This window comes from Taudactylus pleione, unplaced genomic scaffold, assembly GCF_031769625.1.
Source record: "Taudactylus pleione unplaced genomic scaffold, aTauple2 ptg000423l, whole genome shotgun sequence".
Classification (NCBI taxonomy): Eukaryota; Metazoa; Chordata; class Amphibia; order Anura; family Myobatrachidae; genus Taudactylus; species Taudactylus pleione.
The window spans coordinates 862,910-876,807 of record NW_028284825.1 but is presented as its reverse complement, the minus strand read 5'-3'; the positions used below and the strand labels follow the sequence as shown (position 1 = coordinate 876,807).

Sequence of the window (13,898 nt, the reverse complement as noted above, 5' to 3'; positions counted from 1 at the left end):
GAGAGCTTGTAGGTGAGGTGAGGCAGATGTAGAGCATTTTGAGAGGAAGATGAGCTGTGCATCAGCATTGAAGACAGACTGGAGAGGTGAGAGAAGGGAGTTGGGGATGCCAGAAAGGAGAATGTTACAGTAGTCCAATCTGGAGATGACCAATGAGTGTATGAGGGTTTTAGTGATATCCTGGGTTAGAAAGGGTCTAATCTTGGAAATATTTTTAAGATGAAAATGACAGGACTGCAAGAAATTCTGGATATGTGGTTTGAAGGAGAGGGTGGAGTCCAGTATAACTCCAAGACAGCACTCTTTGGGGCTAAAGGAGATAGTTGTGCCATCAATTGATAAATAAATGGTGGGAAGTTTGGTTATGTTAGGGGGTGGGGAAATAATCAGCTCAGTATTAGACATATTAAGGTCCATATTCAATTTGAGGCAAAAAGTCCAGACTTTTTGCCTGCTGGATTTCTTGCCTCCTTCGCCAGTTTTCTAGTGGGAAAGTATCGTGCGCATGCCCGATATTTCCCGTATTAAATTTCAAAGGACGCGAAAACGGAACCTGGAGAAACTGGGAGCTGCAAAACAATAGAACATTTTTGGGAAAGCATCCTATCACACCCCTAAGGATGTCCAGACATGGGGGATCACTATGTGTACCCCCATTTTTGCCTGCTGAAGGGAAGTCGGGTTTTTAAATAGCCGTGTCAGGTGCATTATTGCGGCTTTGAAGAAGGTGATGCAGAAGAGCATTTAGCAATTATTTTGGGGAAAAATAACTATGGCCATCAAATTTGGGGTACATGAAAATGGGTGCAAGCATATTTTTAAGTCCCTAAAATGATTTTGAAAACTTCTTCAAATATGCACCTGCCGCTACTACCCACAATGAAAAAAACACCTGCCGCATATATGGGAATTCCTATGGATTGAATTTAGCTATTAGCTATTTTACAAGTGTCTTCACTTTTTTTTTAACCCCAAAATTTTTAATATTTTTTTGTGGTGTCACGATTTTTTTTTAAAACTTTTTTTGATACACATTGATTTTAGGGTCCATTCCGAGGGGTGCAGGCTTTTTTTTTAAGCCTGCACCCCTAACCCTAATTCTGCACTTTTTTTACCAGCTAAAGGATGGAGAAAACTTATCTCCATTTTTTTACATTGACTTTTCGCACAGGCGAAAAGTCAATGTAATTGAATATGGGGATAATGACAAAAGGCGAAAATTATAAGATAGGTGAATATTTATCATCAATAACGGGTTTTCACCTGGAATTGAATACAGGCCTACATTTAAGAAATCGCTGGGACATCCAGGAAGAGATGGCAGAGAGACAGTTGAAGATACATGTGAGTAGAGATGGGGAGAGGTTAGGGGAGGAAAGGTAGATCTGAGTATCATCAGCATAGAGATGATATTGGAGGTTAAATGAGCTGATGAGTACACCTAGTGAGGACATATAGAGTGAGAAAAGAAGAGGTCCAAGAACAGAACCTTGGGGAACACCTACTGTAAGAGGCTGTGGGGGAGGAGTCAAAAGAGGAGACAGAGAAGTATTGGTCAGAGAGGTAGGAGGATAGCCAGGAGAGGGCAGTGTCACGTTGACCAAGGGAGTGAAAGATTTGAAGAAGGAGAGGCTCTTCCACAGTGTCAATAGTAGCAGAGAGGTCAAGGAGAATGAATAGATAGTAGTGGCCTTTGGATTTAGCAGCAAGGAGGTCAATGCTGACTTTTGTGTGGGCAGTTTCAGTGGAGTGGAGAGAATGGAAGCCAGACTGAAAAGGGTCAAGGAGGGAGTGGGAGGAAAGAAAGGTGGTAAGGTGCTTGTAAACAACATGCTCAAGGAGCATGGAGGCAAAAGGGAGGAGAGAGATGGGACGGTAGTTTGAGAGAGTGTTAGGATCAAGGGTAGGTTTTTAAGAATGGGGGAGACAAGGGCATGTTTGAATGCAGACAGGACAGTGCCTGATGATAGGGAGAGATTAAGGAGGTGGGCAAGATGGGAGCAGGCAGAAGGAGAGAGGTAGCAGAGGAGACGAGAAGGGATAGGGTCAAGGGGGAGGTGGAAGGGGGTGAAGACCGGATGAAGGACATGACTTCCTCTCCAGATACAGGGAAGAAGTATGTTAGAGTTGGTAAAATGGATGGGGAGGGGTGATCCAGGAAAGGAGAAGGTGGATAGCAGGGGGACTGGTGGGATATGATATCCTGATGTATGGAGTCAATTTTAGTTGTAAAGTAGGTAGCAAAGTCAAGGGCAGAGAGCGAGAAGGGGGTGGGCCATTCTGTGGGTACAGCAGCTGCTGTACCCCATGTGCAGCTGCAGGCACTCCCTTTACAGCTTTGCAACACTGCACATAATATTTTTTGCATTTTTCATGCCCCCCATTCAGGAGTTCATGGCCACTCTCTACAACTGCTCTCTACATCCATGCTCCATGAAGAAGACTGCCTAACCCCACATATGATTGCTTAAAAGGGCAATCTATTCTGAATTGTGTGGCAAATTGGGAAAAACTGGACATAATATTAATACTAAAGTCAATGTGTGGCACAATGGAGGGGCTCTGTGGGGCATAATATTAATACTAAAGGCATTGTGTGGCATAATGAGTGGGCTCTTTGGGGCATAATATTAATACTGGCAGCATTGTGTGGCATAATGGTGGCAGTGTGTTGCATAATAATAATACTAAGAGTTTGTGTGGGATAATGTGGACACTCTGATAAACTGGTAGGTATTGTGTGATATACTGGGCATACTGTATGGCATAATGTTTAAACTAGGGGCACACTGACATAATGTGAATAAGAGGGGTACTGTGTGGTATTATATAATTTTATTGCTAGAGGCCCCCACAAACGTATTACCTTGGGGCCCCCACAAATCTTAATCCAGATCTGTTTAGGATGTAATCAATTTTTCTAGTAGAACTCCTGATGATATGGGTTAATTTTCCAGCCCATTTTGCCATTGAAAGAAACTGCCAATGTTTCTATTTAACCTTCTTCCTTTGACATTCATCTTGCACTAACATCACATTATCCATTCTGTTTGTGGACACATTACAATGTATCATTATTATAGCAATTTGTTTCACAAACTTTTTATTTACACATTTGAGTGAATGTAAGAACTTGTTTTTTGTTTCCTTATTTGAATTCTGCTATTTTGTGGACTATGGCCCTGATTCAGCGCCGCTCGCAAAATGCGAGCACTCACTCTGAATCAGTGCGGCCGCTTTTTTTTTTAATAAACTGGCCTCCTGGCCACTTGCTAAGCTGTGGGTGACCACCTACAGCTTTTGCGAGTGGCCAGGTGATGGTCGCAATGGTCACGACCATCGTGACCATCGGGCTTGTGACGAGACCCTTGTGGTAGGGTCTGGTCTGCTGCAAGCCCCAGTAAGCTTCTGGCTCTAAAAGGGCCACCCTCAAATGTCATGCATTCCTTTGGGAATGCCTCCGTTTGGCCAGCCACCCCCCCTCCCTGCCTACAAAATGGGGTGAGCTGTTGATCAACATCGACAGCCAGCCCGTTTGTAGAAAGCCCCAGAGCGAGTGAATTTCTTACTTGCTCGGGGCTTGCACATGCACATTGTGCACACCACGTGTGCATAATGCCCCACCATCAACCCGCTTGCAAGCGGGACTGAATCAGGCCCTATGCTCATAGGATAACAAATAACTAACAATTATTCTCTCTCATTTGCAATCAGTGAAATATAACTACGGTACTATACAGATGTGTCCTTATACACCTAGTCTCAATATGCCATGCAGAGTGACTTGCCTTGTGTGAGTGAGCCACCAGGTCCCATGCTACTCTGCTAGCATCAGGCAATGTGACTAGGACACACCAGGAGACTGTGCTGATTAATTGGATATGCAACACTTGTATATCTAAGTGCACCTGAGTCTGTATATGAAGCACAACAGAACTTGACATAAAAAAGCTCCAGAAGACTCACATTGAAGGATAATTGAGAGCAGAGCTAAGGAACAGGGCAGAGGCTGCATCCTACTGCACAAGCACAGGGTATGGGGAGTAGTGCTAGACAAAAGCTGGAATGGGGCTCATCAAGAGGGGAAGTGGGGGAGCCCACCACTTACAGTCAATTCCTATAGGCCGGCACCGTTAGGTGCAGTGCTGACAGGAGCGTCCTGAGGACACTCTGAATGGCTGTATGTGCTCTAGGGTACCTGTCTGGAGCATCTTAAGGATGGAACAGCAGCATTGCAGCAGCTCCCTGCTAGCCAAAGACAAGAGTCATGGAGCAGTGGTGGTTCCCCAGAGAACCTGTGTTCTGTGTGGCATCACCAGACACACACCCCTAATTATGGCACAGAGATATGTACACACCCTATATGAATATACTATACATTTATATCTATTTTTTTATACACTGATAGCATAGGTTTTTGTGCTTCTATTATAAAGATAAATAACACATCACCAATGTTTATGCTGTTATATTTATAGTTTTAGTAAGCAATGTACAATTAAAATGTTTAAATATATTTAGAATTGTCTGAGATGTTATTATTCTGTATATATTCTTTCTAACAATACACGGAAAGATATTATCTTTAAACAAGCATAATAACTACTGAATCTTTGTTGTTTACCAGAGAAGGTGCTATTGTGTTGGCTCCAATGAGTATGTTGGCTTGTCTTTAATGACAATGGGAGAGAGCTTAGAATACAATGGAGTGTTTTCCTTTGGATAGACTGAAGATACATAGTTATATTTGTTACATGATTTGTTGATGTCAAAGCTGCAAAATGTGTTTAGAAGTATATGCTTTGAAACTATGCTCAGGTGAATTTACTGATAACAAAAAATTACTTTGAAATACTTTTATATACTATTCTAAAAAATAATTATTTAAAAGCCTTTATATCATAAGTGACCAATGAAAATAGACTAAAGGTGGGTACACACCTGAAATATATATCTGCAGATTGAGTGATCTGCAGATATATCTGCAGATTATGGTCATTCATAAACACTGATCGACCATCATCTGTGCTGCAGCGAGTCCCAGTGGCTGGGGGTGTGGCCTAATCGCGGAATGTGTGACCACGTCCCCTTCGGAAAAAAATAAATAAATACATTTGCGGTGCTGGGGAGGGGGGTGCTGTGTGCCCCTCAGCCCGGTGCACAGCCAATGGGGGGCACGATCAGCATGATCACTCCCCCCTTTGGCATAGGAGACTGTTTGGGCTGCTGCTTTAGCAGCCTCGGAAAGTCTCTGAGTGCAGCCCAGCACATAGGCAGCGTGTGCTGGGCTGCTGGGGATGGGGAGCTGTGCCGGAGTGGGGTAAGTAGTACCCGCTCACAGCTCCCCCCACTCTCTCTGCACCCCTGTGTACAGGCGATTGGCTGATCGCCTGTACACACTTGCCAATGGACAGATAAGTCTGCAGACATATCTGTTCATTGGCTGTGCAGCACAGCCAATGCGATATGTCTGTGAACAAAGTTGTTCACAGACATATTGTCTGTACACACTGGCCAACAGGGGCACGATATATTGGCCGATCAATTGATCGCCCAATATATTGGCCAGTGAGTACCCAGCTTAACCTTGATACAATTTTGTTATAAATAAAAAAAATATTTATTTAACTATAAGTATGCATTTCCAATATCAGAGAATAAGTGAATATTTTCTTTTTATATTGAAATCCTTGGATATAAATTACATTCTGTTCTTTATTGTGCTTGAATATAAACAATATAGATTTATAATTTAAGCATTTTATGTAGTGTTAATGCCACATTGTTTTCATATTTTATAATTAGAGTCTGCTGCAATCAACTGCCTAAATGTATTAAATCATAATTATCTCTTTTTATGATTGGAAAGTATCTAAAATGTGTAGGGTTGAAACTTCATTATGTGAAGTAATGTGTGAAGTTTATATTAGAAGTGAATTGGTCTCTAATTTGAGGATACATGGTAACTGGGATGTGTGCACAGATACAGACTCTATTGTTTGGATGCTATCCTTATTCATCAAAGCTAAGTAAAACAATGTATTTTTTGATAAATGCTTTGTATTCTATTTGTGAGCTTCTGATGGCCTATTAGAGGGGAAGGGTGAATGATTTTTCCATTTGCCCAGTACCTAACAGTAATCTAAATAATGCCAAACTAAAAGTTGATATTGGCAATTGCAAAAACATCTTTCATAGCAATGAGGACTATACTATCAGTCTCTGAATTGTAGGACAATGGGTGGTCGTCTATGGCTCTCCAGCTGATGTTGATCTGCAAGTACCAATGTACCCTGCAGGCAGCTTTTTGGGATGGTGTCATGGTCATTCATGTTGATTTGAGTATGTCAACATTATTTATTTTGGAGACCTGTATATTATCCCAGTTGAGTGTCATATGAGGCTGTATAGCCCCTTGTGCCTTAAAGTTTTAAGTATTACCATGTGCCTCATTTTCCATACTATGTAAATAAATAATATATTTTACAGTATATTATTTTTACCATAAAGCACATGCTAAATATACACTTTTTAAACTTCAATAAGTATAACTGTTTGCAGATAATCATGCAGTAAGGTATATTTTTAATATATATTCAGATACTTTCAGATACTTACTAGAGAACCAATGCAGTGGTAATGTACATAAAAAACTAAATTTGAGTCATAATATAAAGTATTTGTGTAGTAACAGCAAGTGGTCACAAACATTACTAATTAATACCAAGGTACAATACAGCAATGTTTTCATTTCTCAAAATTACATCAGTGCTATATACTGTGAGCAGAATGCTGCAAATCCCATAGTATGTCTCTCACTATTACTTGGTAGAGGAATACCATGCTGTAGAATTATAAAAGACCCAGACCAAGTTCCATAGTTACTGGTTGTTATTCCATTCCTTGTGGATCCACTATAACTAGTCTGGCCCTGAGTCTTCCTCACTGTCACTTGTCTCCCATCATTGGTAAGTAGTCCAGCATGGATAACTGCTCGGCAAATGGAAGAATCCTAAAGATAACAATAGACACAATATCAAATACAAATGAATCTGCATTTTCCTTTTGGTTGCAGCTGCTAAAAACTGTTGTTCTATAAAAAGTTAAGTTCTGATTTCTCTTACATCTGTATATGTATACAATTTACACAGGATTACAAATTGAGTAAAAAAATATTTAATGTTAAATAAATAAATATATTTCAAATGCATTGAGATGTTAGCAGTCTGTATATATTCTAACAATAAATGAAAAGTGTTTTGTAAAATGGCATAACTATCCGCTGAATCTTTGTTAATTGCTAGTTAAAGTGCAATTGTGTTGGCTCCAATGAGTCAGTTGGTTGTATTAATGACAATTGGAGAGAGCATAGAATACAATGGAGTGGCTTCTTTGGATTGACTGAAAATACCTAATTATATTTGTTACATGATTGTTAATGTCACAGCTGCAAAATGTGTTTAGGAGTATATGGTTTGCAGACATGTTCTGCTGAATAGAAACATTATCATGTGAATTTACTGATAATTAAAAATTACATTGAAAATATATTGAATAAGTATTTAAATCATGAGTGACCAATGAAATAGCTTAAACTTGATACCATTATATGTTATAAATAAAAACAGAAGATATTTAAAATTAAATATTTTTTTTAATCAAAAATTTTAATTATTATTTTTTATGTAAGTTACTTACTATATACATTTCATATAGACACAACCAACATGCATAATACATTAACTTTAAATTATGCTATAGATAGATTTTTCATTAAATGAATATGTGTGCAAAAAAAATCTATAATTTTGATATCCCATGTGTTAGAATTGTTATAATAATAAAAACATAATGGTGGAGGCTTCCGCTGAAAAGCTATGTTTAAATGAAAATTGATTAGTTTACTTGTAAGAGCAGATCAATGGAGTGCCCTCTTTTTAAAAAAATTATACATAGATATCCAAACAGGAAGAGTGGGGTGTCCCTTGCTCCAAATTATTAACAAAAATCTGGCCCAAAATAATGTGTCACTTTGTGTGTGATAATAGTAACATATTGCCTTTCCTTTTTGATTACAGTATGGGCTTTATTCAGAGGCGGCCATACGGTCTACGACCACACGGCTGCCTCGATGTTTGTCCCGTGCGCATGCGCACGAGGTAGCCGGCTCCTTCGTACGCATGCGTGAGACCCGCTATGACCTACAGCGCCGGTCGTAGCGGGTCTCTTTCCAAAGGGGGCGAGCTGTCGATGTTGATTGACAGTTTGGAAGGCGGGCCGGGGGGGTGGCAGCCCAAACGGAGGCGTCCCCATGGGAATGCCTGCCATTTGGGGGAGGCCCCACTGACATCACTAGTGATGTCAGTGGAGAGCTTCCGGCTCTGACAGAGCCAGAAGCTCTCTGGGGCTTACGACAAGTGAGACCCTACCCTAGGGTCTCGTCGTAAGCCCCGGTTGTCACGATGGTCCTTGACCATCGCCACCATCAACCTAGCGGTCATTAGAGCTTTGGGTTTAAACCCACAGCCTAACGACCGAAACAGAGGCGGCCGGTCAGGATGCAAGCGGCCGCCCAGTTTCTGAGCGACCGCTTGCATCCTCTGACTGCCTCTGAATGAGGGCCTATGTTCCTAGCCATATATTAGGTAACCAAAATATACCATTATTTACTTGTAATTTGATCTAGATTGAATATAATTATTAATGCATTCTTTACTGTGCAATTTTGTTATATTTCCTTTGTTATTAATCTATTTTAATATTTTATTGTATCTTAACTATCCTATAACTCATAGCAATTACTTATATACCACCTATGCTCCCAAACAAGATTTGTGCACCTTATTAGCCATACAATGTGCTTAATTTATTTGACAAATTCAAATAACAATATGTTTTATATTTAACCTTAATTAAATATGCAGATTACAAATCTAGCATCAGGTCATCATAGCAATTATAATATATTAAATAGGTATAGAATGGTGTCATATTCTCTATCCTTATTCATCATGATCAATAATATTTTGAAGTATTAACTATATATTGCTACCTAAACCTCTTATATAACATTATATGTCACATTTATGGAATGGTCAAGATGTTAATATAATGCAATAATAATAATTTGAATATTGCTCACTTCAGAAATCAATACAAGAACTATTTATTTGTCAATCTAAGGTATTAGAGGGCAGGTCATCTGAAAAACTTTTCTTCAATCTTGTTATCCTGTGCACTTACTAAACTATAGGAGATTGTCAAGGTATAACACAGTTTATTGAATGTAGTTCCGGAGATTGTCTGGTAAATGTAGCTAAGTATATGTGAAGTAAATATATTATTTAATTAAAGGTTGTAAAATATGAATGATGCCAATCTAACTATTGGACATGAACATGCTAATTATCTCACTATTGTTTTTGAAATGCCTTTCCAAACAGTTAGGAGACATGGGCTGATTACAATGACCCTGGATAATAATCTGTACAAATCAAGCAGAGTAAATAGGTAAACCTTTGTTTCCCTGGTTCATGTCTGCATATAGATTAACTTAACTATCTACTGAACCACTGTATTTTGAAGTATATTTTATGGCTGCAAAAACCACAGGAAATGCAATTAGGAGTATGGACCTTAAAGGTTTTTTTTTTTTACAAAAAATTATGGTCTTATTTTTGTCAAATACAGATGATGAGTTTAGGAAAACTGACATAAATTAATATAGTATACCAAAATATGTAGACATTTTACTTTAAATATAATTGTGTTTTAATCTAAATTGTATTATATTTAAAGATACAAAAAAAATCTATAAAAGTTAGGAGTTTGGTTTAAAAAGAAATCAAGTGAAATATATAATAAATACATTTATATAAAAGCCTTTTTACTAGCCCTTGTTAAAGATTATTTTTGGAAACTCTAATTGTAAACTATGGCTATACGGACTACACTAGCCTTTGTTAAATACTTATCTTTTATAAACTCTGTTATATACTATTGTAAATATGGATATATAAACTATGCAGTATTATGTATGGATCCTCCTGTATAAGTAACTAAGATACTGGGTCTATGCTTGGAAATGTGAAGTACACATTATAATTATGTGTATAACATTTATGTGTACAAATGTATTAACATGCATTATAATTATATGGTTTCTAAATATCTGTTATGGGCTATACATACCCCTACAGTATAGTCACAATATATTATATATATGTTGATAATAGATACATACTTTTGAATTACTATCGCTGCCCCTTAGAGAAAACCAAATAACCCACTAAGGGAGGAATTTCATTCATATAATACTATTATCCTTCACATTAGGTTTTAACGCTTGCTTGGAACTCATCGTTTTTACACATTGGGAGTATATGATATGTCTTCATATTTAAATTGCTATTAAGGAATCTGTATGTATCCTTCTCATTAAATAAATATGGATGTTTATGATGTCATTAAATTAAATATACTTAGAATAACAAAGGTACAATACTGTGCATTATACACTAGGTTACATTTATTGGTTGAGAAACATCCATCTAATTGTTTCAGTAAACTCGTTATAAGAGACTACTTGGTATGTACTAATCCTATTTTTCTAATGAATATATTGAAAATTAACATTAGTTTCTATAAAGTAGTATGAATATTCTACTTTTTATATACATTTTGGAGAGACATTTTTTGGTCCCTTTGCAACTAAGGGACAGAAAATAAACTTATGTTATTGAGGGGTATTTAGACCCAATCACTACAATATACGGGTTATAAGAACCACCTTGTATATACTTAATTTTCATGAAATTCTTTTAAAAAAATTTCTCTCAACATGTGACTATATTGAAAATAAATACCAAATCTTATAATGTAATATTAATTGTCTACATCTCCAATTAGGATTCTAAGAGCCTTTCTAGGAATTTCTCCCTATCAAGCGATGAAAAAAAAGCTTATACTACTGACTGTTCTAACCAGTTCCAAATTATTGAGTGTTAATTCAGACCAGTTCCATTTTTGGTATGTACTTTTACTATGTGTCTGTTGTCGGTAGCCATTGTTAAACCTTTGATTGGATAAACTTCCGTTACATGAACCTTCTCTTCTGTCTTCATGTTGTATAAATATTAATTCGATTACTGTACATGACTATGTATATATCTATTATATACTGTAAATATGCAATTGTATTTATCACCATATGTTCTGTTTTTTAAAGTATTTACCCCTGAAGAAGTCCTGTATGTAGATGAAATGCGTAGGGTCATCACTTTGAAACACCTGCACCTATCACATGATAGGTCCACCTAAGAGCTCATACCCATAAGGGTGTAAGTGACAGATACCATCTATACTTCATTACTGCGGAAGGTTACTAAAAGTTATTTTATGCTATGTAGATATTGATTTGTATTGTAAATTGTTTTATATATTTTTACCTCTGTTAATATATCAAGAATAAAATATTCAGGTATAAGAATTATGGGCTGCCACAGGGCTTTTATTTTATGTATAATACCCAAAACATAAACAAATGGTGATTTGAAGAGTAACTAGAAGGTTGTGTTTGACCAACAGTTAATATTGCAATAAATCCCCCTAAGTGGTGGTGGAAATTTCTCCTATTCAATTATTATTCAAAGTTGTAGCACACCAAAGGTACCCCATATAATTTAAATATATGTTAAAATAGGACATTGTACAAACCATTTACTGAATACATATATATATATATATATATATGTATATATATACATACTCATATATGGGTGTGATGTGTGTGTTCATATCCATTTCTGTTAATGTCTGCTGGATTTCTGCTCCATATCCTTGTTGCCAGGGGTACCATACAATGCCCAGAAATAAGGGGTGCTCTCTCCAGGCTTGAAGTAGGCAAAAAATCTTTATTCCAACATCATAGGGTACAATTAGTTAATCTTGACAAAGATCCATAGGGGGATTGTAATGCCAATAAGCTAATTGTGCGCTATGATGCTGGAATAAAGATAAAGAAAAATTACCTACTTCAAGTGCGCCCCTTATTTCTGAGAATTGTATATATATATATAAAACTGCACGAAAATGTTGTCACACTGTAAGTGGAAACGCAGTGTATTCGTAAAATATATTGTCATACTGTAAGTGGAAACGCAGTATATTAGTAAAAATATTGTGACTGTAAGTGGAAAACGCAGTATATTCAGAAAAAATATTGTTCCACTGTAAGAGGAAATGCAGTGTATTTGTAAAAATATTGTAACACTGTAAGTGGAAAACACAGTGTATTTGTAAAAAATATTGTGACACTGTCAGTGGTAGAGCAGTGTGTTATTCTTTTCTAATTCATAAAAAATCTTGTGACACTGTAAGTTGTAGCGCAGTGTGTTATTCTGTATTTATTTGTAAAAAAAATTAGAGTTATGGTATAACATACCTCAGTTAACTCTTTTTCTTCGAGGTCCATAGACTCCATAGGATCTACCTTGGGGTATGTAGTGGAAATGACCCATTGCACCAAACAGCTTCCAGCTTTGAAGCTCCCAACATGCACTGGTCCTCCTCCCTATATACCCCACCCTCTGCCACAGGCATTCAGTTTGTAAACAAATGGCAAGAGGCGAAAAGTGGAGAAGGAAGTACATCTCACACAAGAAACACTCAACATACAAAGAGGGAATCAGTGATACAAAAAAAGCAAAAGAACAGATCCCAACTGAGACCAGGTGCATCAGGGTGGTTGCCCTGTGGACCCTATTGAACTTGATGAAAAAAGAGTTAACTGAGGTATGTTATACCATAACTCAAATGTTCTTCTTCAGGGTCCATAGGGTCCACAAGATCTACCTTGGGGATGTCCTAAAGCAGTTCCCTTAAGGGTGGGGACGCTCCTGCACAGAGAGGAGAATCTGCCAGCCAAAGGAAGCATTCTGGGAGGCAAAAGTATAAAATGCATATAATTTGATAAAAGTATTGACAGAAGACCAAGTGGCTGCATTGCACAGCTGTTCAGTCGAGGTGCCATGTCTAACCAAGCATGACAGGCTCACAGAGTAGAATGTACTGTCACATTGTTTGGGACAGGGAGATCAGCCTGTGTATAGACCTGAGAAATAGTCATATGCAGCCAGCAAGCCAAAATCTGTTTGTTTGCTGGCCAGCCTCATTTGTGAAACCCATAGAACACAGAGCAAATCTGATTTCCTGATGGAGCTTGTACGATCCATGTAAATATGAAGGGCTCGAACAACATCCAGGGAAGCTTCACCTGTAGACAGGTCTGAATACTGAAAGGCCTGAACTACAACCTTCTCATCTATATGGAAATGGGAAACCACCTTAAGAAGATAACCCACCTTAATATGGAGGACAGCTCTATGTTGATGAAAAATCAAATATGGAGAGCGATATGACAGAGCTGCTAAGTCAGAAACTCTACAAGGCAATAGCGAGGAGAAAAAGTGTCTTCGCTGTCAACCATCTTACGTCCATCATATCCAAAGGTTTAAAGGGAGCCATCTGCAATGCCCTGAGAACCAAAGTCAAATCTCATGGTGCCACCGAGGGGAAAAATGAAGGTTGCAGCCAGAAAATCCCCTGCAGGAATGTTCTAACATAAGGCAGATGGGCAATTCTGAATTGGAACTGACAATGCAGAAACCTGAACTCTCGAGGTAGCCAGGTGAAGATCTAAGTTTAATCCCACCTGAAGAAAAGCAAGTATTCACGCGACCTTGAAGATCTTAGGGCCACATTATCTGTGAGAACACCAAAGAAAAAAATGAATTACAAATTATGTAATAGATTGCGGGTGGAAGCAGGCTTCCTTGCCCTCAGCATCGTCTGAATTAAAGAGGCCAAAAAACCTTTGGCCTTGAAGACAGCAGACTCAA

At 38.0% G+C, this 13,898-nt stretch overlaps 1 protein-coding gene across 1 annotated transcript in view; it reads right to left on the bottom strand.

Annotated features, from left to right (window-relative positions):
- LOC148506143 (uncharacterized) overlaps positions 1–13,898 on the bottom strand; it is a 177,807-nt gene that overhangs the window by 94,230 nt on the left and 69,679 nt on the right. The window contains 1 exon segment of the mRNA XM_088447194.1: positions 6,826–7,012. Within this exon segment, the coding sequence (XP_088303320.1) occupies positions 6,826–7,012 (187 nt within the window).